Source organism: Schizosaccharomyces pombe, assembly GCF_000002945.2.
Source record: "Schizosaccharomyces pombe strain 972h- genome assembly, chromosome: I".
NCBI lineage: Eukaryota > Fungi > Ascomycota > Schizosaccharomycetes > Schizosaccharomycetales > Schizosaccharomycetaceae > Schizosaccharomyces > Schizosaccharomyces pombe.
Window position 1 is genome coordinate 350185 of NC_003424.3, and position 16295 is coordinate 366479.

A 16295-nucleotide genomic window follows, 5' to 3' on the forward strand; every position below is an offset into this window, starting at 1 on the left:
TAGTAGCAAGAAGCGTCTTCTAGCTTAGCAACTTGGTAATTTTAACCGGTGGTACTGGTATTGAAGAAATACATATTTAATTTTTTGTGTAAATTAATTTGGCCTTAGTAAAGATATCCAAAGTGGGTTGTATACGGGCATTCGCATTTAACGTAATCGGCTCATCTCGTAAATTACCATATGTTTCCCGTTAACCCACGTAATTCGACATCGGTGACCGTTGCGAGACGATATTAAGAGTTTCAACTGGAACCAACTTCTCTTTCGCTTACCTTTTCATAAAATAATAGCAATGGCTTCGTTTAATGTTCCCATTATAATGGACAAGTAAGTATTGATGTAGCGAAGTTAAATTGTTCGTGAATATCAGTTACTAACTTTATTTGTTAGCGGTACCGGCTATAGCAAGCTTGGGTATGTGTAATAGTCGTTTTAGGATGTTATTATCTCTCTTTTGAGCATTTATTAACAGTAATTTAATTTCAGCTATGCTGGGAACGATGCTCCTTCTTATGTATTCCCCACTGTTATTGCGACGCGTTCTGCGGGTGCTTCTTCAGGGCCGGCTGTTTCATCAAAGCCTTCTTACATGGCCTCGAAAGGCAGTGGGCATCTCTCAAGCAAAAGGGCAACTGAGGACTTGGACTTTTTTATTGGAAACGATGCATTGAAAAAGGCGTCTGCTGGATATTCTTTGGACTATCCTATCCGTCATGGACAAATAGAAAATTGGGACCATATGGAGCGTTTTTGGCAACAGTCTCTCTTTAAATATTTACGTTGTGAACCAGAGGACCATTATTTTCTTTTGACCGAACCTCCTTTGAATCCACCTGAAAACCGTGAAAATACTGCAGAGATTATGTTTGAGTCGTTCAACTGTGCAGGACTCTACATTGCTGTTCAAGCGGTTTTGGCTCTTGCCGCCTCTTGGACATCTTCAAAAGTTACTGATCGTTCGTTGACCGGTACTGTTGTTGACTCTGGTGATGGCGTTACTCATATTATTCCTGTTGTATGTATAAAAAATCTAATACGAGCTTAGATAAACAGTTTTGAACATTAAATGCATATATATATGCCCGAATTTTACTAACTGATAAACCTTAGGCCGAAGGATATGTTATCGGCTCTTCCATTAAGACAATGCCACTTGCTGGTCGTGATGTTACGTACTTTGTTCAATCCTTATTACGTGACCGCAATGAACCTGATTCAAGTCTCAAAACTGCTGAAAGAATTAAAGAGGAATGTTGCTACGTTTGTCCGGACATTGTTAAGGAGTTTAGTAGATTTGATCGTGAGCCCGACCGTTATTTAAAATATGCATCTGAATCAATTACTGGACACTCTACTACTATTGATGTAGGATTTGAACGCTTCCTCGCACCTGAAATATTTTTTAATCCTGAGATTGCTTCTTCCGATTTTTTGACCCCTCTTCCGGAACTTGTGGACAACGTCGTACAGAGCTCACCCATTGACGTTCGTAAAGGCCTTTATAAAAACATTGTCCTTTCTGGTGGTAGTACTTTGTTTAAGAACTTTGGCAACCGCTTACAAAGAGATCTCAAGCGGATTGTTGACGAGCGTATTCACCGCAGTGAAATGCTCTCCGGTGCTAAAAGTGGTGGTGTAGACGTTAATGTTATCTCCCATAAACGTCAACGAAATGCGGTTTGGTTTGGCGGCAGTTTACTAGCACAAACGGTATGTCATTATCTTATGTTTGTATATTTTTTAGTTTACCCGTAGAGATTTACTGACATGTTTAGCCTGAATTCGGATCCTATTGCCATACCAAAGCAGATTACGAAGAATATGGTGCTTCCATTGCTCGTAGGTACCAAATTTTTGGAAATTCTCTTTAATGAAATATATCATGAGTTTTGCGTCTATAGGATTTACTGATTAAAATGAAAAGTTTAATGGAGCAGGCATTAGCCTTAGAAGAAATAGACTTGAGGTTTGCTATGTTTCCAGGCTTTTTCATTGAGCAATATCAAATAAGATGTATATAATTAACTTGTCCAAATAATAATGATGAGAACCATGAGAATAATAATATAGTGATTACTAATAACGTAAAAGGAGAAAAAAAAAGAAAACGGATGAAACCGATGGGTTCCGCCTGATAAATACTTTATTATTCAAGAACGATGGATAAAATGGAAAGTGTACAAGTACTCAACGAATTTGTTGAGAGAAAGCAGAAGCAATCAAGTAGTCATCATAAAAAAAACTAAACTTCATCATTTTGCGGAGCAGGTAATGATTCATAAGAAGGTGGGCGTTCAATTGCACCGGCAACAGATGGAACGTCGCCGACAAATTCACCATTTTCATCAAATATTGCGGGCGGGGGAGGTGTGCTTGTGGTGGGTAAAGTTTTCAAGTACTGCTGGTTAAGAGCAGTAATAGGTTCATAAAGAGGGAGGCAATCAGTCTGTCGAACATGATGTTCGAATTGTTGTGATGCTCCGGAAGAAGAGCGCTCTCTCCTGTGAATTGAGTGTTGTGTTCTCTGCTGTTCCCGTGCAGAAATTATGGTTCGACACGCTTTAATTCTTTCATGATGCAACATAAATATGACAAACACAACGCAGATTATCCCAAACGTTAATACCAACACTTTTCCCCAGAACTGGGAGTAAGGGTCATACGGGATATCTGAAGCATCTGATGTTGAAACCAATTGATCATTAGCCATCACAAGGTCTATGGCTGATATTTCTTCCCCCATTTTTGTTTGATTATAATTTTGAACGTGTAGTGTTCCCAGTAGAATTTCAATTGCCACGGCTCAATTAAGACTGAACGTCAGAAATTTACAACAATCCAGTGAACTCACTGATATAGCAAGGCAATTATTATTCTTCCAATTTAATTTTACTCAATTACTTTGAGGTTTGTAAAAGTGAGGTTAAAACTGTTGTAAAAAACAAAGATAAGCCATAAAGCTTCCCGTCTCCTTCCCCAGAGTCTGGATTTTTTTGCGATATTTACGGTACGATACGGCAGTCACCGGAAGCATCCAAAAGCTGACCATGTATAATTATATGCTTTGATTTCAGATCATCCGTGCGCCTATGTATTAACTGTGTTGTATAAATTTATTTCACAATCGGCAAATTAGTTATGAATTAATTACTTTTGGTATTTCTGCTCTTGGTTATGCAGCGTAAGTGAATTTGACGATCTCCGTTTAAATAATGAGCTACTACGAGGTGATCGTTAAATTGTAAACAAAAGATTGGTTTAGTATGTCGCTTGAATGGAAACTGCAAAGTTTTTAATTAGAGATTCATCTGTTTCATCTAAATCTAAAGCAATTAATTTTTCATCTCTTCAGTTGTTCTTTTTAATAGAGTAGTTGAGGTGGATAAATGTTTATTCAAATTTTTGTTATTCGGATTATTTCGTACAGGAGAAGCTATCACAAAGGTCAAAGCCATAATATATTTAATAATTTATTGTAAAGAGAAAAATAATTATCAGAAAATTCAACATATTCAATTTAAGGTCAAGCACACTGGTGTCCGCTAATGCGTTTACTATACTAAGCCCTCTGCTTGCTTACGTGCATCGCCACTACCTAGCTATAGGTGCTTGTTGCAAGACAACAAAGTCTCGTACCTTTGCAGCGTTAAACGATTTTTAGCAATTTCCTCTTTCTTTAAAATTTGGAATTAACTGATTGTTTTCTATTCCTGTAATGACAACGCTGGAATCTCTGGATATGCCAGAGATGACAGAGGTCGAAGATGATACAGTCGACATACACATCGACAATTCGAAGGTCGCTCTCCTTTTCTCTAAAAGCAAGGTGTTTGTTCATCCCACATCGAAAATGAAGGATAACATATCTGGCTATTTGTCCTTGTCTAAGTCAAAGGCGCTAGGAAATTCATCAGTGGCCGGAAGCGATATTTTGTTATCATGGGTTCCTGATTCGTTTTTAAAAAATCGTCCCAGGGATCTTTCCGTATTTCAAAATGCGGAAACCCTTTCAAACGGTTCTATTAGAGAATGGGTAGAGATTCCTCAGCATTTGGACTACTCTTTTTCTGTACGATTGTGCAGCATTTATTCAATTATATTTCGACCTCCTAGATATGGATGGAATTATGGTAGTATAGTGATTAATTTGAGAGACAGTGGTGAGAGCCTCCCTCCTCTTTTTTTTCATGATGATGAATGTATTAGTACTATTGAGTATGGCAAGCAAATTACCAGAGATCGTTTTGATCCCTTCGATGAATCAGGAAATATGTTCTGGGGTGGAACGCATTTGTTGATGCAATTAAAGAAATACGCTTCTCTTGAACAGTCCTCACATGAATCACAACTGTACCTTGTTAATCCTTCTCCTGAGGATACTGTGGCATTTCAATCAGTTGAACTTCAAAAAGTCATTTCTAATAATCGACTTAACTCCAGTTCTACCCCTCCTACGCCTAGGAGCTCATCATCTATCTTTAATCCTTTTCGCCGTGCCCTTCATGATTTGTCATTCACTGTGCTTGAGCGGTTTAGTCGGGTCACTAACTACGGCAAATCAGAAGTTGACAGACTCATGGAGCATAAAGTTACCAAGTCTATATTGCCACACCTTCCACGTGAGCTTCAAGTGCTTCTTGAGTCAAAGAGAGTTCAAAAATTAACTGAAGAATATGATCCAGCCCGAATGTTTTTGGCTCGTTGGGCTGAGGGTATTGTAGAGCAATCTGAGAGTAACAATTCTCAACCTGTCAATAATGCGGGTGTTTGGACTGATGCACAGCGTGAAGAAGATTCGTCGCTGGGTCCATTTGAACTAGTGTACATAGAAGAGAGGGTGAAGCGTGATGATCCATTGTCTGTTGAGCAATGGAATTCAATGTTTAATGCTCATGGGAAATTACAGGTTGACGTTCATAGAGTTCTTGGAATAATTTTTCATGGGGGTATACAACCCTCTCTTCGTAAGGAAGTTTGGCCTTTTTTGCTCTCTGTTTACCCTTGGGATTCAACTAGTGAAGAAAGACGCGTTATTTATTTGAGCCTTCAAGAAGAATATTGCACTTTGAAGAGAAAGTGGTATGAAGATATTCATAAACAATTTAACGATCGTTGGTTTATTGAGCAACGAAATCGAATTGAGAAAGACGTACATCGTACAGATAGACAACATGAATACTTCCAAATTGAGGATCTTCCTCATCCTGACCCTCAATCAACGTTTACCGGAACCAATATGAATATGGAAATGATGAAAGATATCCTTCTGACTTATAACGAATATGATACGGAGCTGGGGTATGTCCAAGGAATGTCCGATTTACTTGCTCCTATTTATGTCACTTTTAATGATAATGCCTTAACTTTTTGGGGAATGGTTGGTTTAATGAAACGTCTTCATTTTAATTTTTTGCGTGATCAATCCGGAATGCATCGACAACTTGATACTTTACGACTTCTTATTGAATTTATGGATCCTGAACTATTTGCTCACCTCGAAAAAACTGACTCCTCTAATTTGTTTTGCTTTTTTAGAATGCTGCTAATATATTTTAAACGAGAGTTTGATTGGGAAGTTTTGTTGAAGCTTTGGGATGTCTTATTTACAAATTATCTATCTTATGACTATCATATCTTCGTGGCATATGCGATTGCTGAGAGACATCGTGAGGTGCTTTTGAATCAAACTAGCGCTTTTGACGAAGTATTAAAATATTTCAACGAACTTTCAGGAAAACTAGCTTTAGAGCCTACACTAATCTGTGCAGAGCAATGCTTTTATCAATTTAAGAATAAATTAGCTTTAATTGATAGAAAACAAATGGAGGAAACCAACTCGGATGAAGATGGCAGTAAAGAAACTGATTTACCCACAATTGCACCATACCTTCGCAATCTATTAAAAACAAGCCAGCCACAATACACGCCGAGTGGTAAGCAAGAATGAATAGCATATTGATTATCAATGATTATCATGCTAGTGTTGGTTGACTGCATTTAATACATTTATGTGAATTTTAGACGATAGAAGTATACTTATTTTCGATTCTAATGCTTTTTCTTATTTGGCAGTTTCCGGACATTTTTTCTGAAACGATTTCTTTTTGCAGCCATTGCTTGTCGCTTTAGCTGCTCTTCCTTTTCGCGTAACAATTTCATTCTTATTCTTCTTTTCTTACTGGGTCGCCTGCGATGTTTACTCTCTTCTTTTTTTATAGATACGACTTTATGAAGCTTCTGGCATGCCGGCTTATTGCACGAATGATTAGCATTTTTTCTTTTGAATATTTAAGATTTTAATTGCAAAATATAATAACATTACATACCCATTTTTCCTCTTTAGCTTTCATTAACTGATCATAAGTGAAAACACTCGCTTGTAATTGCCTTTGTCTTTCAGGAGAATCTCTTTATAAGTTAGAAAATAGCAGTGTATAGCTCTTTACATACTCGAGTATATAATAGTTAAGCGGCCTAGAGTTCTTTATAGAAGGCTCTGTAACTTTGGTGACAACTGTGTTTACATCGGAAAAGAGATTGAATGTAGCTTGATCATCATTTGGATATGTATCTTCAAAAACTTCGTCAGATTGAACTTCCTCAGATGCGATTGAAAATTCGAATACGTTTGACAAGCGTTGTGATAGCAAGGCTGATACGTCGTCAAGTGAATCTATTTCTTTATTTTCCGGTGAAAGAAGCAAGTCTTTTCTGGTAACTCTAAATTACATTAATAAATAAATAATTTATTTGCAACAGTAATGTTGCGCAAGGTCTATGTAAAGTAATAATTGCTTACTTTACGGTTTCCATGATCGCTTAACCATATAATTAAGCAAATTGACAGAAACTCTGTCTACGTTATGTAAATAGATAAAAACTTTAATGAAATAAAAGAATATAATGAAATCAGTAAGATACAAATGTTTACTTACACCATTCAAGCTAAAACTTTTTTCCGTCAGTGAACCTATTTATCAGCAGTAAGTTGTATAGCGATACAATTTTTTTATGATCGCTATAATGAAAATGCAGATGATAATTTAATTTATTCAAAAGAAATAAAGCTAACGTCTAAATATAAATCAATGAAAGCATTAAGCAAAGATCACGCTTATATTCTAATTGTATATTAAGAGTTCACGCTGTTTTGTAGTAGAAATAGTTAATTAATTTTTTTACTAGATTATTCAATATCAAATCTTATTATATCGATTATCGGATGGTTGAAGATCATAAAGAAACGGCAATTTTATTAAAGCAAAAAGAAAACATAGATTTTACAGTCACCAAAATCTGCGAGGAATAGGGTAAGGAAACCAATTTAGTATCCATCAATATCAATAATTGAGTTCATATATTCATTTCATAAGTTGTGCAAAGCAAAGTTAATTCGTAAAAATCCAAATTAATCGTATGTAATTAGGTCATTAACAACAAAACTGGGTACTATTAAATCTTCTTCTGATGATTTCGATACATAACGAAACCGGTCTAATAAACGAATAGCCTCCTGATATACAGCTTCCGATGAAAAAGCTGTAACGACATTGAAAGTTGTGATTTCTGCTATATGCTCAAGACATTTTGGTCTAACAAATTCTTTGTAATGTTGGTAAAAAGCGTGAATAGTAGGCACATCAAGCTTGCCTCCTGCTTTAATAAAATAATACATCCTTTGAACAGGTAATGTAACATCAGCAATGCTTCCTATAATTATTTTAGCAGTAGCTGGAGCCTCCCAAATACCCTTCAAAAGCCAAAGAGGTACAAACATGGAGGTAAGAATCATTTTCCCAATTGATTTGGCAACATCTGAAGCCTTGGGGAGCTCTAATAGGATTTCTTTAGTAAGGATAGAAGATTCCGGACATAAATTCCATAGTTTGATGATATCTTTGCACAGAAGGCCAATAGCAAGCTTCTGAGCAAGCAGGCCAGACGCCGGTATGGGTAAGGGATATGAAGCACCTGCAGCAGCATACTTGCAATGAGATACGCCAATGAGTATTCCTCCATAAAACTTACAGCTCGAATCCTCTTGCTGAGCCGAAACGAAGTTGGTATAAGCATCGTCGTCCTCGAGTGCCAAACATGTCGTGTAGACCAGTTCTTTTCTATCGGTCATAAAGGATAATTGGGATACTAATTTAAGAACTTTTTTGCGAAATACTAGTACATCTGCTAAAGGCATACCTTTAACGGTAATAGTGTTGGATTCACCGATTTTGCTTAGAAAAGATTTGGTGAATGGGGAGAGGAATTCATTGAAATCATAAATTATACTTACGATAGGGATCAAACAGCCCTGGAGGTACTGTAAACACAAAATGTCTTCATCTGAAATATCAAGCAAGTTTAGTTGATACCATATGCAATCAATGTCGCGTTCTTCTGCAAACGCATTCGCTTTCAACCAACGCATGAACCTTTTGCATGATTTCTTCCCGACTTTAGAATGATAACTTTCAAAATTAGGGTTTTCTTCGCTTTCACACTTTATACCGAATGGCATTTTTTCTTTTTCAGATAATTTTGAGAGGTTAAAGACAGATTTTACCAGATCATCTTGGCTATTGTCTTTTCCAAAAATTAAAACCCGAAATTTTTCAATTTTTAAACTTGATTCTTCATCGACACCGCTCTCGTACTCTATAGCAGTATCGGGATCTTCTTTGGGCAAATCACGATATTGATCCATTGGTCTCGTAATGTATTAGCATCAAGTCGTCAGTAAACTGTGAATCTAACTAGCAAACAGTGCGAAAAGGTATCTATTAAAATATATGTTTAAAATGAAAGTACATCCTTCTCTAAATTAGGTGGTTAAAGAATGGAGTTTAATCAATTTCTTTCTGGTGTGATCATTAAGCAAAATGAAGACACTCACTATAAAGGCTTAAAAAAGTTTGGAATTGACAAAATGTTATGACTGGGCTTACTAGTTTGCTTTGTTAAATAGCTTTATTTTAACTATGATGGCATCGAATGCAATAGTGTAGATAGATAGGTGCTTATACATTATTTTGGATAATGAAATTTTGATGATTGTAAGTATTGCAAGTCGGTAACTCAACAATTACGAAATGTTTTAGACTGTTTGAAGAAAGTTGAAAGATGGATTTAATTCAAAGATCATAAAGATTTAATGGCAGAGGTATTATCTTTATGATCTTAAAAGCGCTGTAGCACAACATCCTAAACAATCGAAAATCATTCTACAAAAGCGACTCTGAACATTATTTGTTAAGAACAAAAAATTTTTTTACGACTTTGCGTCACAAAAAAACGTAGCTTTCTTCTTTTATCATATGGTGAAAAGAATGCAAAATACAAATTATCTGGACTGATCAAAGTGCTTAAAGCAAAAGATAGCACCGACGTATTTGCAACATATGGAAATCTTCAACAAGAATGTCGAAAGTGAAAACGACTACAGGATTATGCTACATAACAAAAGTACGAAATGACAACTCATACCTATACAACTAATCAAATGAAAATAGTCTAACATTGTAAAAGAAAAAGAACGACAAAATTTTTTGATATTAAAGAATAAAGGGTAGGAAAGGATAGAATTGACGCGATATCTAGACCATTGTAAAACCTTACAATAGCTAAAATCTTAGTATGCAAATAAACCAAGAGATTGAAATCAAAGATAATAAAAAACCACATAAATTCGTTATGACCAAGAGGGGGATTTCAAAAGCAAGAAACAATATAGCGTAATGTCAAGCAGCGAAAGTTAAAAAAAACCAAATGAAAAAGCATTCAAAGAGAGAACGTTCAAAGACATAAAATCAACAAACCGAGTCTGTATAGATAAATGCTACCACAGAAACCGAAACCAATTTTGATGAAAGCGCACCAATTTATTTAGCCTTTTTGCTTTCAGCCTCATATTTGGCAGCAAGACGACGGGCTTTGAATTGATGGTAGTTCTGATCAGTCTTAAGGACAGCATCCCACCAGCGGAAAGAGCTAGAGAAGTTATCCTTGAAAGCCATATGGTGATAATCGTGGTGATCAGCACCTGCCCAAATGGGAAGGAATTTGTTCAAAGACCAAGGGAAGTCGTAGCCAGCATGAGAATCGACTGCTTGGAATAGACGAAGGGTGATCCAAATATACATGGTGACCAAGTGCAAATCATGGGTGAAGTAACACCACATCAAAGGAACAAAGACGGTACCGGCACCCAAAAGGATGATCTCCAATGGATGAGCATATTCAGCAGAAAGACCAAAAGGTGCACTGTAGCGGTGGTGAACTTTGTGAATGAAACGATAGAAAATACCATAGTGGAAAAGGCGATGAGCCCAGTAATGCCAAGTGTCTTCGAGGAAGAAGAACAGGGTAATTTGCCAAATCATTTTAGTGACAGGAGGGAAGGGAACAGAGGTAGAAAGACCAAAGGTAGCGCACATAGGGTCAAAGAGCCAGATTTGAGGAAGCTCCACGGTAAAATGAGAAAGAAGAACCAAGCGTGTGCACTCCCATTGTTCAGCAAGGGTGGGAACTTTCTTGGGTTGGATTTTCCAGCGGCGGAAGTAGGGCATGGCATCGATAATCATCCAAGGAATGCAACGACCGAAGTAGATAAGTTCGTGAAGAAGGAAGGACATAAGGCCAGTAGCAACAACATCGTTGTCAAACCACTTATAGTAAGCGAGCCATAATTGCTCGACAAAATTTAGTTCGGGATGCATTTGAGCAAGTTGTTGGCGGATGGCTTGAAAGCCTGTGCCAACAATAACTTCAGAAGTAGTATTCATAATGACAGGTCTAAAGGGGAAGGAATAAAAAGACTACAAAAACGTGAACGTAAAAATAAACGAGGCCGAGAAAAATAAAAGATAAACAAAACAACAACTAGATGAAAATAGACGTAGAAACACTCTTCCTTTGATAAATGAAAGAGCTAATCAATTCAACTGAGTGCGCAGATACACTCACTTCTACTGTAGACGGGGCGCAAAGACAGATATAGCGCCAACAAAAAAAGCCGACAATAACAAGGACAAAAAAATTCTACTTGTCCGTATACTGTGCAGTTACTATTCTTAGCTTGCAATTAAAGAATGCAAGGTACTAGTACGATCGTTCACCTAAAGGGTTACTTTATGTGATAGTTGTAAAGGAAACGATATCTTGGCTTATATATCGCTGGTGATTTACCAAACAGCGAAAAAATCATCTGAGGTAAACTCACGCCATTTTTTGGCATACAAATTTTATCAGCGGATTAGCCATTTACAGTTCAAAGATTACGATTTATATATTTTAAATGGCTCTCAAAACTCTTTAGATATTTGGACTTCTTTTCACATATACCTATTTTCGTTTGTCCATAGAGGCAAGGCTTGGAAATGTACCCAAAGATAGTGGCGAGGTGCATGATAGTGATAACTAAAAATAGGGAATCAGAACGCAATGTGTTAATTTGTTATCGAAATGTAACGAATGTTTATTTTTCGCTCCGAATTCTCCTAAATCGGCAAAATGAAGGGAATAATTGCAAGTATAAGCTTGTATTTTCTCTGTATCGAGTATCTTTCAGACGGATGAGGCTGAATGATCGGCAACTCTCTTGCGTAGAAAGCGTTACTAACGGGATCGGTTTACTGTGCCTTAAACAAGCCGACCAAGTTTGTCTATTTACTCCGACGGTTGATTCCCATCTGTGATTGCATCTTTTATCCTTCATATTGAGTCATCCTGAATGGTCCGCTCAAAGGGAACTTCGTCTATCTCGGTGCGCTTAATAAACGCTTGTTTTCGTGATGAACAAACCCTTTGCAGTGAACCCATGACCTTAATCGTTTCAACTTGACATACGGCCAATGAGCGTAGTGACATTAAATAAGAGTATCGAGTTTTTTCTTCTTTTTCCACTTTTCAAATTAAGCTAAATTCAATGTTTCGTTGAGTTTCTGTATGTAACAGCATATGAATGGCATGTGGTATTGGAAACAATGTGAAAGCGGATATCAATATTGCATTCGTTTAAATTACTGGTTTTTATGACCTCACATACAATCATTAAAACGGCTTTCGACTACATGCGACCAACAGGCTTTCACCATTGTTTTGTTTTTATTCATTTCCTTTTACCTACTGCTATTTTATTACTCGCTGGTATCATTATTTCATGACTACTGGCAATAAGCATATCAACAACCGCCCACCGAATATCACATTATTAAAAATGCTTGATATTTCTAGTTAACAAACTTGTACTTAAAGCGTCACAACCGAAGCAAACCAATAAATAGCGAAAAAGGCTATTCGCCATGGGAGCATTTATTAGAAACGGTGAATTGTCGAACGTGATAGCAGCGCATTGTTAAGTTTTACAAAGATGGTTTACATCGTCTAAAAGCAGCTTGCTAGAAAAAGCATACAACAATATCATAAAAAGCTTTTGTCGGTCAAACCTTGATGGGTTACTTCAAAAGAAAGTTGGAATTAAAGAAAAAGTAGAGGTAAAAACTTTGTTCAAGGAAAGGGGGGAGCGTAAAAAGTATTCCAAAGTACAGGAACGCTATACAATCATGGGATTTAAATCTTAGACAAATACATCAATGCATAACAACAGGATATCGGTTCTCATCAAGTATGATTTCCAAACAGTGTGGATTCAGATGTACTTTATTAGATAAGGTACCAAGATAAAAGACATATTGGGGCATATAATGATTAACAAATTCAATGACTTCTTCATCACTCATACCCTTGTGGATCCGAGCTTTCAAAGCATGCTCTTGCTGCAGTCTCCATCTGTAAACATAGTTTATCTCTTGTGCCTCTAGTTCCACCAAAGAGTCAATTTTTTGAAAGATAGGCTGATAATCTGCAAGCTTTCTGTTTACCCACAGTAAACTTCCTTCAATATTTTGCCAACGTGTTGATCGTGCTCGGACAGACAGCATGCAAGAATCGAGCGGCTCAAACCCAACCATCCATCCTTCAAAAATTACATAGGTAGTTGTTTTAGGATTTGCCTTTTTCCATTGGGATTCATCTCCCCTATCTCCGTAGCCACCAAACTTGGATTTATCGTAAAAAGGGATAGATACCTCCTCATCGCTTCCCTTAACAAATGCATTTAAAACATTATTTAAAAATGTGACATCATGGGTTCCAGCTAAACCACGATGTTGAACAAGAGGATTATTGGGATTATTTTTGGCCAATTCAACTTGTTCTGCGTGCGTGAGGTAAAAGTCGTCAAGTGAGAACTTCACAACTGATTCGTTCTTCCTTGTTAATTCGGTATCTAAAGCACTTGCCAGTGTGCTTTTACCAGATCCTTGAGGGCCGGAAATTCCAAGAATAAAAGGACGACCTTCAGGTTTTGGCTGCTTTTCCAGGAATTTTAAAATTTTGTCGACAATGATTTCCAACGAACTCATATTCCACTTCTATATAAAATTTTTAAATTAAATACAAAACCTAGCTTCCCCTTAAAAACGACTTAATAACATAAGTATAGGAAAGACGTAGGACTAATACTCGAAATGTGAAAGAAAGCGAGGTGCTGTAGCTATATGAAAATTCAATGTTAAGTACCACAGTGACTAGATACTTTCGTAACGACTACCAGTAAAGGACTACAAACACAAAAAGCTTTTTAAAAGGCTAAAGTCGTTATGCAATGGTTGGATTTTACCAACAAAGTTTTGTTACGGGATGTTGTATCACTAACATTCCGTTACGTCTCATTTGTGCCAATATACTGAATGCTTGCGTAAACTCTGTAATACTTGGAAACGGCTTCACTGCGCCTCACTATTTGGAAAGTTGTAACGCTGTAAATGTTTTGTTTTTACCTATAAGTAAATAGAAGATACATAATAAAATTTGGTGATGCTCTGGATTTTCAGGGATAATAGAATTTCTGTAGTTATATTTTCTACAATGACGGCTAACTTTTAAATTGTTTAATCTTGATGCCATGCAGTATAGCTCAAATGCTGAAGAATTTAGGTAATATGCATTTTATACTTTGTCTTTAAATTGTCATACTTGTCTCTTGCGACTTTTATAGCTAAATAATAATATTCCAGTGCTAACGTATGTGTTTTTTCTATAGTAATCCAAAAAAAACACGCAATTTATTGTGTCAGTAAATAAAGTAACTTGTAAAAATAAGTTTAGCTGAAATGTACAACAATCAGTCCCCCATCCAATGCGATAGCAGCCGCAGTTACAAATATTATTTATATTTAATTATTACATTTTGTTTACAGGTACATAATGTTTGTTAACACTTTTTGTACGTTTAATTAAACTAAAAGTATTTATTTTTTTAACATATACTCTAAAAAATTAATTTACTCAAGTTTGAGTTATCAAGAAAATTTAATCTACAATAATTATTTTTGAAGCACTTATTTGTTTTAATAGTATATAGTCTGGTGAAACAATTAGAATTCGTCTGTAAGTAGTAAAAATACAAAAATGTTTCTATGGTTTTCATATCATAAATACTTACACTTCACCCGTTTAACTTAAAAACTTAAGGTAATCCGTAGTACACCAAATTCTTTTCTTTTCTTTTTTTATTTTTTTTTATTTTTTAAAATGTATTTTATTTAAGAAATAATAAATAAAGTCCCTTATCCAATTCCACTAGATATAAATCGTTAGTTTAGAATTTACCAAAATACTTTTCAATAGCTGTCGTATATACATATTTATACACATTTATTACTTTCTTTTAAAAATAACTTATATCAATTATATCGTAACGTAACTGATGAGTGGAATCATTTAAAACAATTTAAGAGAGAAGTTGATATTGGCTGTTTATTTATCCGAATTTTTTTATGTTATAGTTCTACCATATTTGGCGGTTGTTTTCTTTATTTTGATTATTTTTTAAAAACAATTGAAAAAGTTTAGTTAATAATCAAGTAAATCTAATAACTATATATACAGTTTTCAAAGCACAATATCAACTGAGGCTTCGTGGTGTAGTGGTAGCATACTTCGTTTGGGTCGAAGTGGTCAGGGGTTCGATCCCCCTCGAAGCCCAAAGCCTTTAAATTTTTGTTTCAAATATAAAAAAAGTTGATTTGTGCTTGTAAAGTACAAACCGTATAAAAAAAGGAAACCCGTTTAATATTCTGTGTAATGGTTAAAGGGTTGCATAAATTACCGCTCTTTAATTACATATTAAGAATTTATCATACATTGTCCAAGCTCTTCTTGTGCTGAATTTTTATAAGTAACGCGACACTACTTCTTTCATCGTAAAAACTTTTCAAGTAATTAGGAAACTACATTTATGAACCATTTACTGTAAATACAATTATATTTTCATCTGGGAGATTAACAAATATTTTATCACTATTTGAATGCGTCCCATTCCAGTGAAGAATCGCATTGGAAAAAACAACATTGATAATGCAAAGGGACTGAAGGGGAATAAGCTTATTCGTCATTATCATAACCTGTTAAAAGAGAAATCTCGACTTATTGCGTCAAGTGCTCCGATTGAAAAAATAAAAAATGTGGAAAGTGAACTCGAAAATATAGGTATTGATGCTTACCAACGAGCTAGTCGATCCGGTCAAGCGGAAGGAAAAGGAGGGGATTCAAGTAAAATATTGATAAAATGGATTCGGACAACTCCCTGTTTTTCGTATTGCGCACGTCTTAAGGAGCCGAAAGATTTGTTGGAAATTGGCAGTGTTTCTGTTGACAACAAATGTTCAACTTGTGGACTTTTCCGAGTTTCAAGGATTGATTTGCATTCTGTTCATCCCTTGATTAAACAACAGGACTTTCTTGAAAGAACTCCTGAAGAAGGACTTTTTACTGGGATAAGTTGTTCACTTGTGCTGAATTTTGCACCTCCAGAACTCCGAGCTAAAATGTTATTACATTGTACAGGATTGTTAATGCCTCCTAATAAAGAACAGCCTCCTTGGTTATTTTTGGTTTTGCCTTCGCCTTGCATAACAAATTCTCGGTACATGGATGAAAAAACATTACACTCAATTATGATACAGTTTGGATTTATCTGTCGTCAAAAGTCTATATCGAAAAAAATAGCCTACTATTTATATTCTTACGAGTGTTTTCCTATGAAAGAAATAGACTGGAAAAAGAAGATCGTTAATGATGGGGCAACTAGGAATAATTTCTTCATTCCCTGTATACTCTAATTAAGATATTTGTCAATACAAAATTTATTTTACTAGTATCTCAAAGTTAAATTAATGAAATGAATGCTTTTTGTCGGTTATCCTCTTGCTTTTTTTTAATTGTATTGTTAATGTCAA

At 35.7% G+C, this 16295-nt stretch overlaps 9 protein-coding genes, 4 long non-coding RNA genes and 1 other non-coding gene across 14 annotated transcripts; 7 read left to right on the forward strand and 7 right to left on the reverse strand.

The window, feature by feature from the left end:
* Positions 1 to 54: 54 nt before the first annotated feature.
* Positions 55 to 2780, reverse strand: SPOM_SPAC630.04C (uncharacterized protein). Its single transcript, NM_001018299.3, has one exon. It carries the CDS (start codon positions 2741 to 2743, stop codon positions 2243 to 2245), a length of 501 nt encoding a protein of 166 aa, NP_592899.1. The 5' UTR covers positions 2744 to 2780; the 3' UTR covers positions 55 to 2242.
* Positions 249 to 2112, forward strand: arp3 (ARP2/3 actin-organizing complex actin-related protein subunit Arp3). The gene is made up of 5 exons (NM_001018298.3): positions 249 to 327; positions 391 to 414; positions 487 to 1015; positions 1111 to 1710; positions 1776 to 2112. The coding sequence occupies exons 1-5, from the start codon at positions 293 to 295 to the stop codon at positions 1869 to 1871; spliced, it is 1284 nt and encodes a 427-aa protein (NP_592898.1). The 5' UTR covers positions 249 to 292; the 3' UTR covers positions 1872 to 2112.
* On the forward strand, positions 2542 to 3290 carry SPOM_SPNCRNA.2142. Its single transcript, NR_191510.1, has one exon. It is a non-coding gene; the product is annotated as a non-coding RNA (long non-coding RNA).
* A 230-nt stretch (positions 3291 to 3520) lies between these two features.
* On the reverse strand, positions 3521 to 6947 carry SPOM_SPAC630.06C (uncharacterized protein). The gene is made up of 4 exons (NM_001018301.3): positions 6800 to 6947; positions 6451 to 6720; positions 6327 to 6408; positions 3521 to 6249 (listed from the first exon to the last, which is right to left on the reverse strand). The coding sequence occupies exons 1-4, from the start codon at positions 6811 to 6813 to the stop codon at positions 6049 to 6051; spliced, it is 567 nt and encodes a 188-aa protein (NP_592901.1). The 5' UTR covers positions 6814 to 6947; the 3' UTR covers positions 3521 to 6048.
* On the forward strand, positions 3591 to 6396 carry gyp7 (GTPase-activating protein Gyp7). The gene has a single exon (NM_001018300.3). It carries the CDS (start codon positions 3716 to 3718, stop codon positions 5945 to 5947), a length of 2232 nt encoding a protein of 743 aa, NP_592900.1. The 5' UTR covers positions 3591 to 3715; the 3' UTR covers positions 5948 to 6396.
* A 193-nt stretch (positions 6948 to 7140) lies between the features above and the next one.
* SPOM_SPAC630.07C (uncharacterized protein) lies at positions 7141 to 8930 on the reverse strand. The gene has a single exon (NM_001018302.3). It carries the CDS (start codon positions 8699 to 8701, stop codon positions 7409 to 7411), a length of 1293 nt encoding a protein of 430 aa, NP_592902.1. The 5' UTR covers positions 8702 to 8930; the 3' UTR covers positions 7141 to 7408.
* SPOM_SPNCRNA.641 lies at positions 8429 to 9051 on the forward strand. Its single transcript, NR_151005.1, has one exon. It is a non-coding gene; the product is annotated as a non-coding RNA (long non-coding RNA).
* A 402-nt stretch (positions 9052 to 9453) lies between these two features.
* erg25 (C-4 methylsterol oxidase) lies at positions 9454 to 11133 on the reverse strand. Its single transcript, NM_001018303.3, has one exon. It carries the CDS (start codon positions 10776 to 10778, stop codon positions 9876 to 9878), a length of 903 nt encoding a protein of 300 aa, NP_592903.1. The 5' UTR covers positions 10779 to 11133; the 3' UTR covers positions 9454 to 9875.
* A 180-nt stretch (positions 11134 to 11313) lies between these two features.
* Positions 11314 to 12018, reverse strand: SPOM_SPNCRNA.642. The gene has a single exon (NR_151006.1). It is a non-coding gene; the product is annotated as a non-coding RNA (long non-coding RNA).
* mug177 lies at positions 11373 to 13470 on the forward strand (the record flags this gene model as incomplete). Its single annotated transcript, NM_001018304.2, has 1 exon — positions 11373 to 13470. One exon carries the CDS (start codon positions 11373 to 11375, stop codon positions 11688 to 11690), a length of 318 nt encoding a protein of 105 aa, NP_592904.1. The 3' UTR covers positions 11691 to 13470.
* On the reverse strand, positions 12064 to 13673 carry mug58 (glycerate kinase). Its single transcript, NM_001018305.3, has one exon. The coding sequence runs from the start codon at positions 13416 to 13418 to the stop codon at positions 12585 to 12587; it is 834 nt and encodes a 277-aa protein (NP_592905.1). The 5' UTR covers positions 13419 to 13673; the 3' UTR covers positions 12064 to 12584.
* A 1297-nt stretch (positions 13674 to 14970) lies between these two features.
* On the forward strand, positions 14971 to 15042 carry SPOM_SPATRNAPRO.01. Its single transcript has one exon. It is a non-coding gene; the product is annotated as a tRNA-Pro (tRNA).
* Positions 15043 to 15260: 218 nt separating this feature from the next.
* Positions 15261 to 16258, forward strand: bmt2 (rRNA (adenine) methyltransferase Bmt2). The gene has a single exon (NM_001018306.3). The coding sequence runs from the start codon at positions 15366 to 15368 to the stop codon at positions 16176 to 16178; it is 813 nt and encodes a 270-aa protein (NP_592906.1). The 5' UTR covers positions 15261 to 15365; the 3' UTR covers positions 16179 to 16258.
* On the reverse strand, positions 15598 to 16072 carry SPOM_SPNCRNA.2143. The gene has a single exon (NR_191511.1). It is a non-coding gene; the product is annotated as a non-coding RNA (long non-coding RNA).
* Positions 16259 to 16295: the final 37 nt, after the last annotated feature.

Excerpts from the sequence above, each read along its gene's own strand:
- bmt2 (NM_001018306.3), top strand. The coding sequence starts at position 15,366 with ATGCGTCCCATTCCAGTGAAGAATCGCATTGGAAAAAACAACATTGAT.
- mug58 (NM_001018305.3), bottom strand. The coding sequence starts at position 13,418 with ATGAGTTCGTTGGAAATCATTGTCGACAAAATTTTAAAATTCCTGGAA.
- SPOM_SPAC630.04C (NM_001018299.3), bottom strand. The coding sequence starts at position 2,743 with ATGGGGGAAGAAATATCAGCCATAGACCTTGTGATGGCTAATGATCAA.
- SPOM_SPAC630.06C (NM_001018301.3), bottom strand. Across the intron at positions 6,409-6,450 it reads CTTAACTATTATATACTCGA|AGATTCTCCTGAAAGACAAA; the intron begins GTATGTAAAGAG and ends TAACTTATAAAG. Across the intron at positions 6,250-6,326 it reads AAGCTAAAGAGGAAAAATGG|CCGGCATGCCAGAAGCTTCA; the intron begins GTATGTAATGTT and ends TCGTGCAATAAG.
- gyp7 (NM_001018300.3), top strand. The coding sequence starts at position 3,716 with ATGACAACGCTGGAATCTCTGGATATGCCAGAGATGACAGAGGTCGAA.
- SPOM_SPAC630.07C (NM_001018302.3), bottom strand. The coding sequence starts at position 8,701 with ATGGATCAATATCGTGATTTGCCCAAAGAAGATCCCGATACTGCTATA.
- arp3 (NM_001018298.3), top strand. The coding sequence starts at position 293 with ATGGCTTCGTTTAATGTTCCCATTATAATGGACAA. Across the intron at positions 328-390 it reads GTTCCCATTATAATGGACAA|CGGTACCGGCTATAGCAAGC; the intron begins GTAAGTATTGAT and ends TTTATTTGTTAG. Across the intron at positions 415-486 it reads ACCGGCTATAGCAAGCTTGG|CTATGCTGGGAACGATGCTC; the intron begins GTATGTGTAATA and ends ATTTAATTTCAG.
- erg25 (NM_001018303.3), bottom strand. The coding sequence starts at position 10,778 with ATGAATACTACTTCTGAAGTTATTGTTGGCACAGGCTTTCAAGCCATC.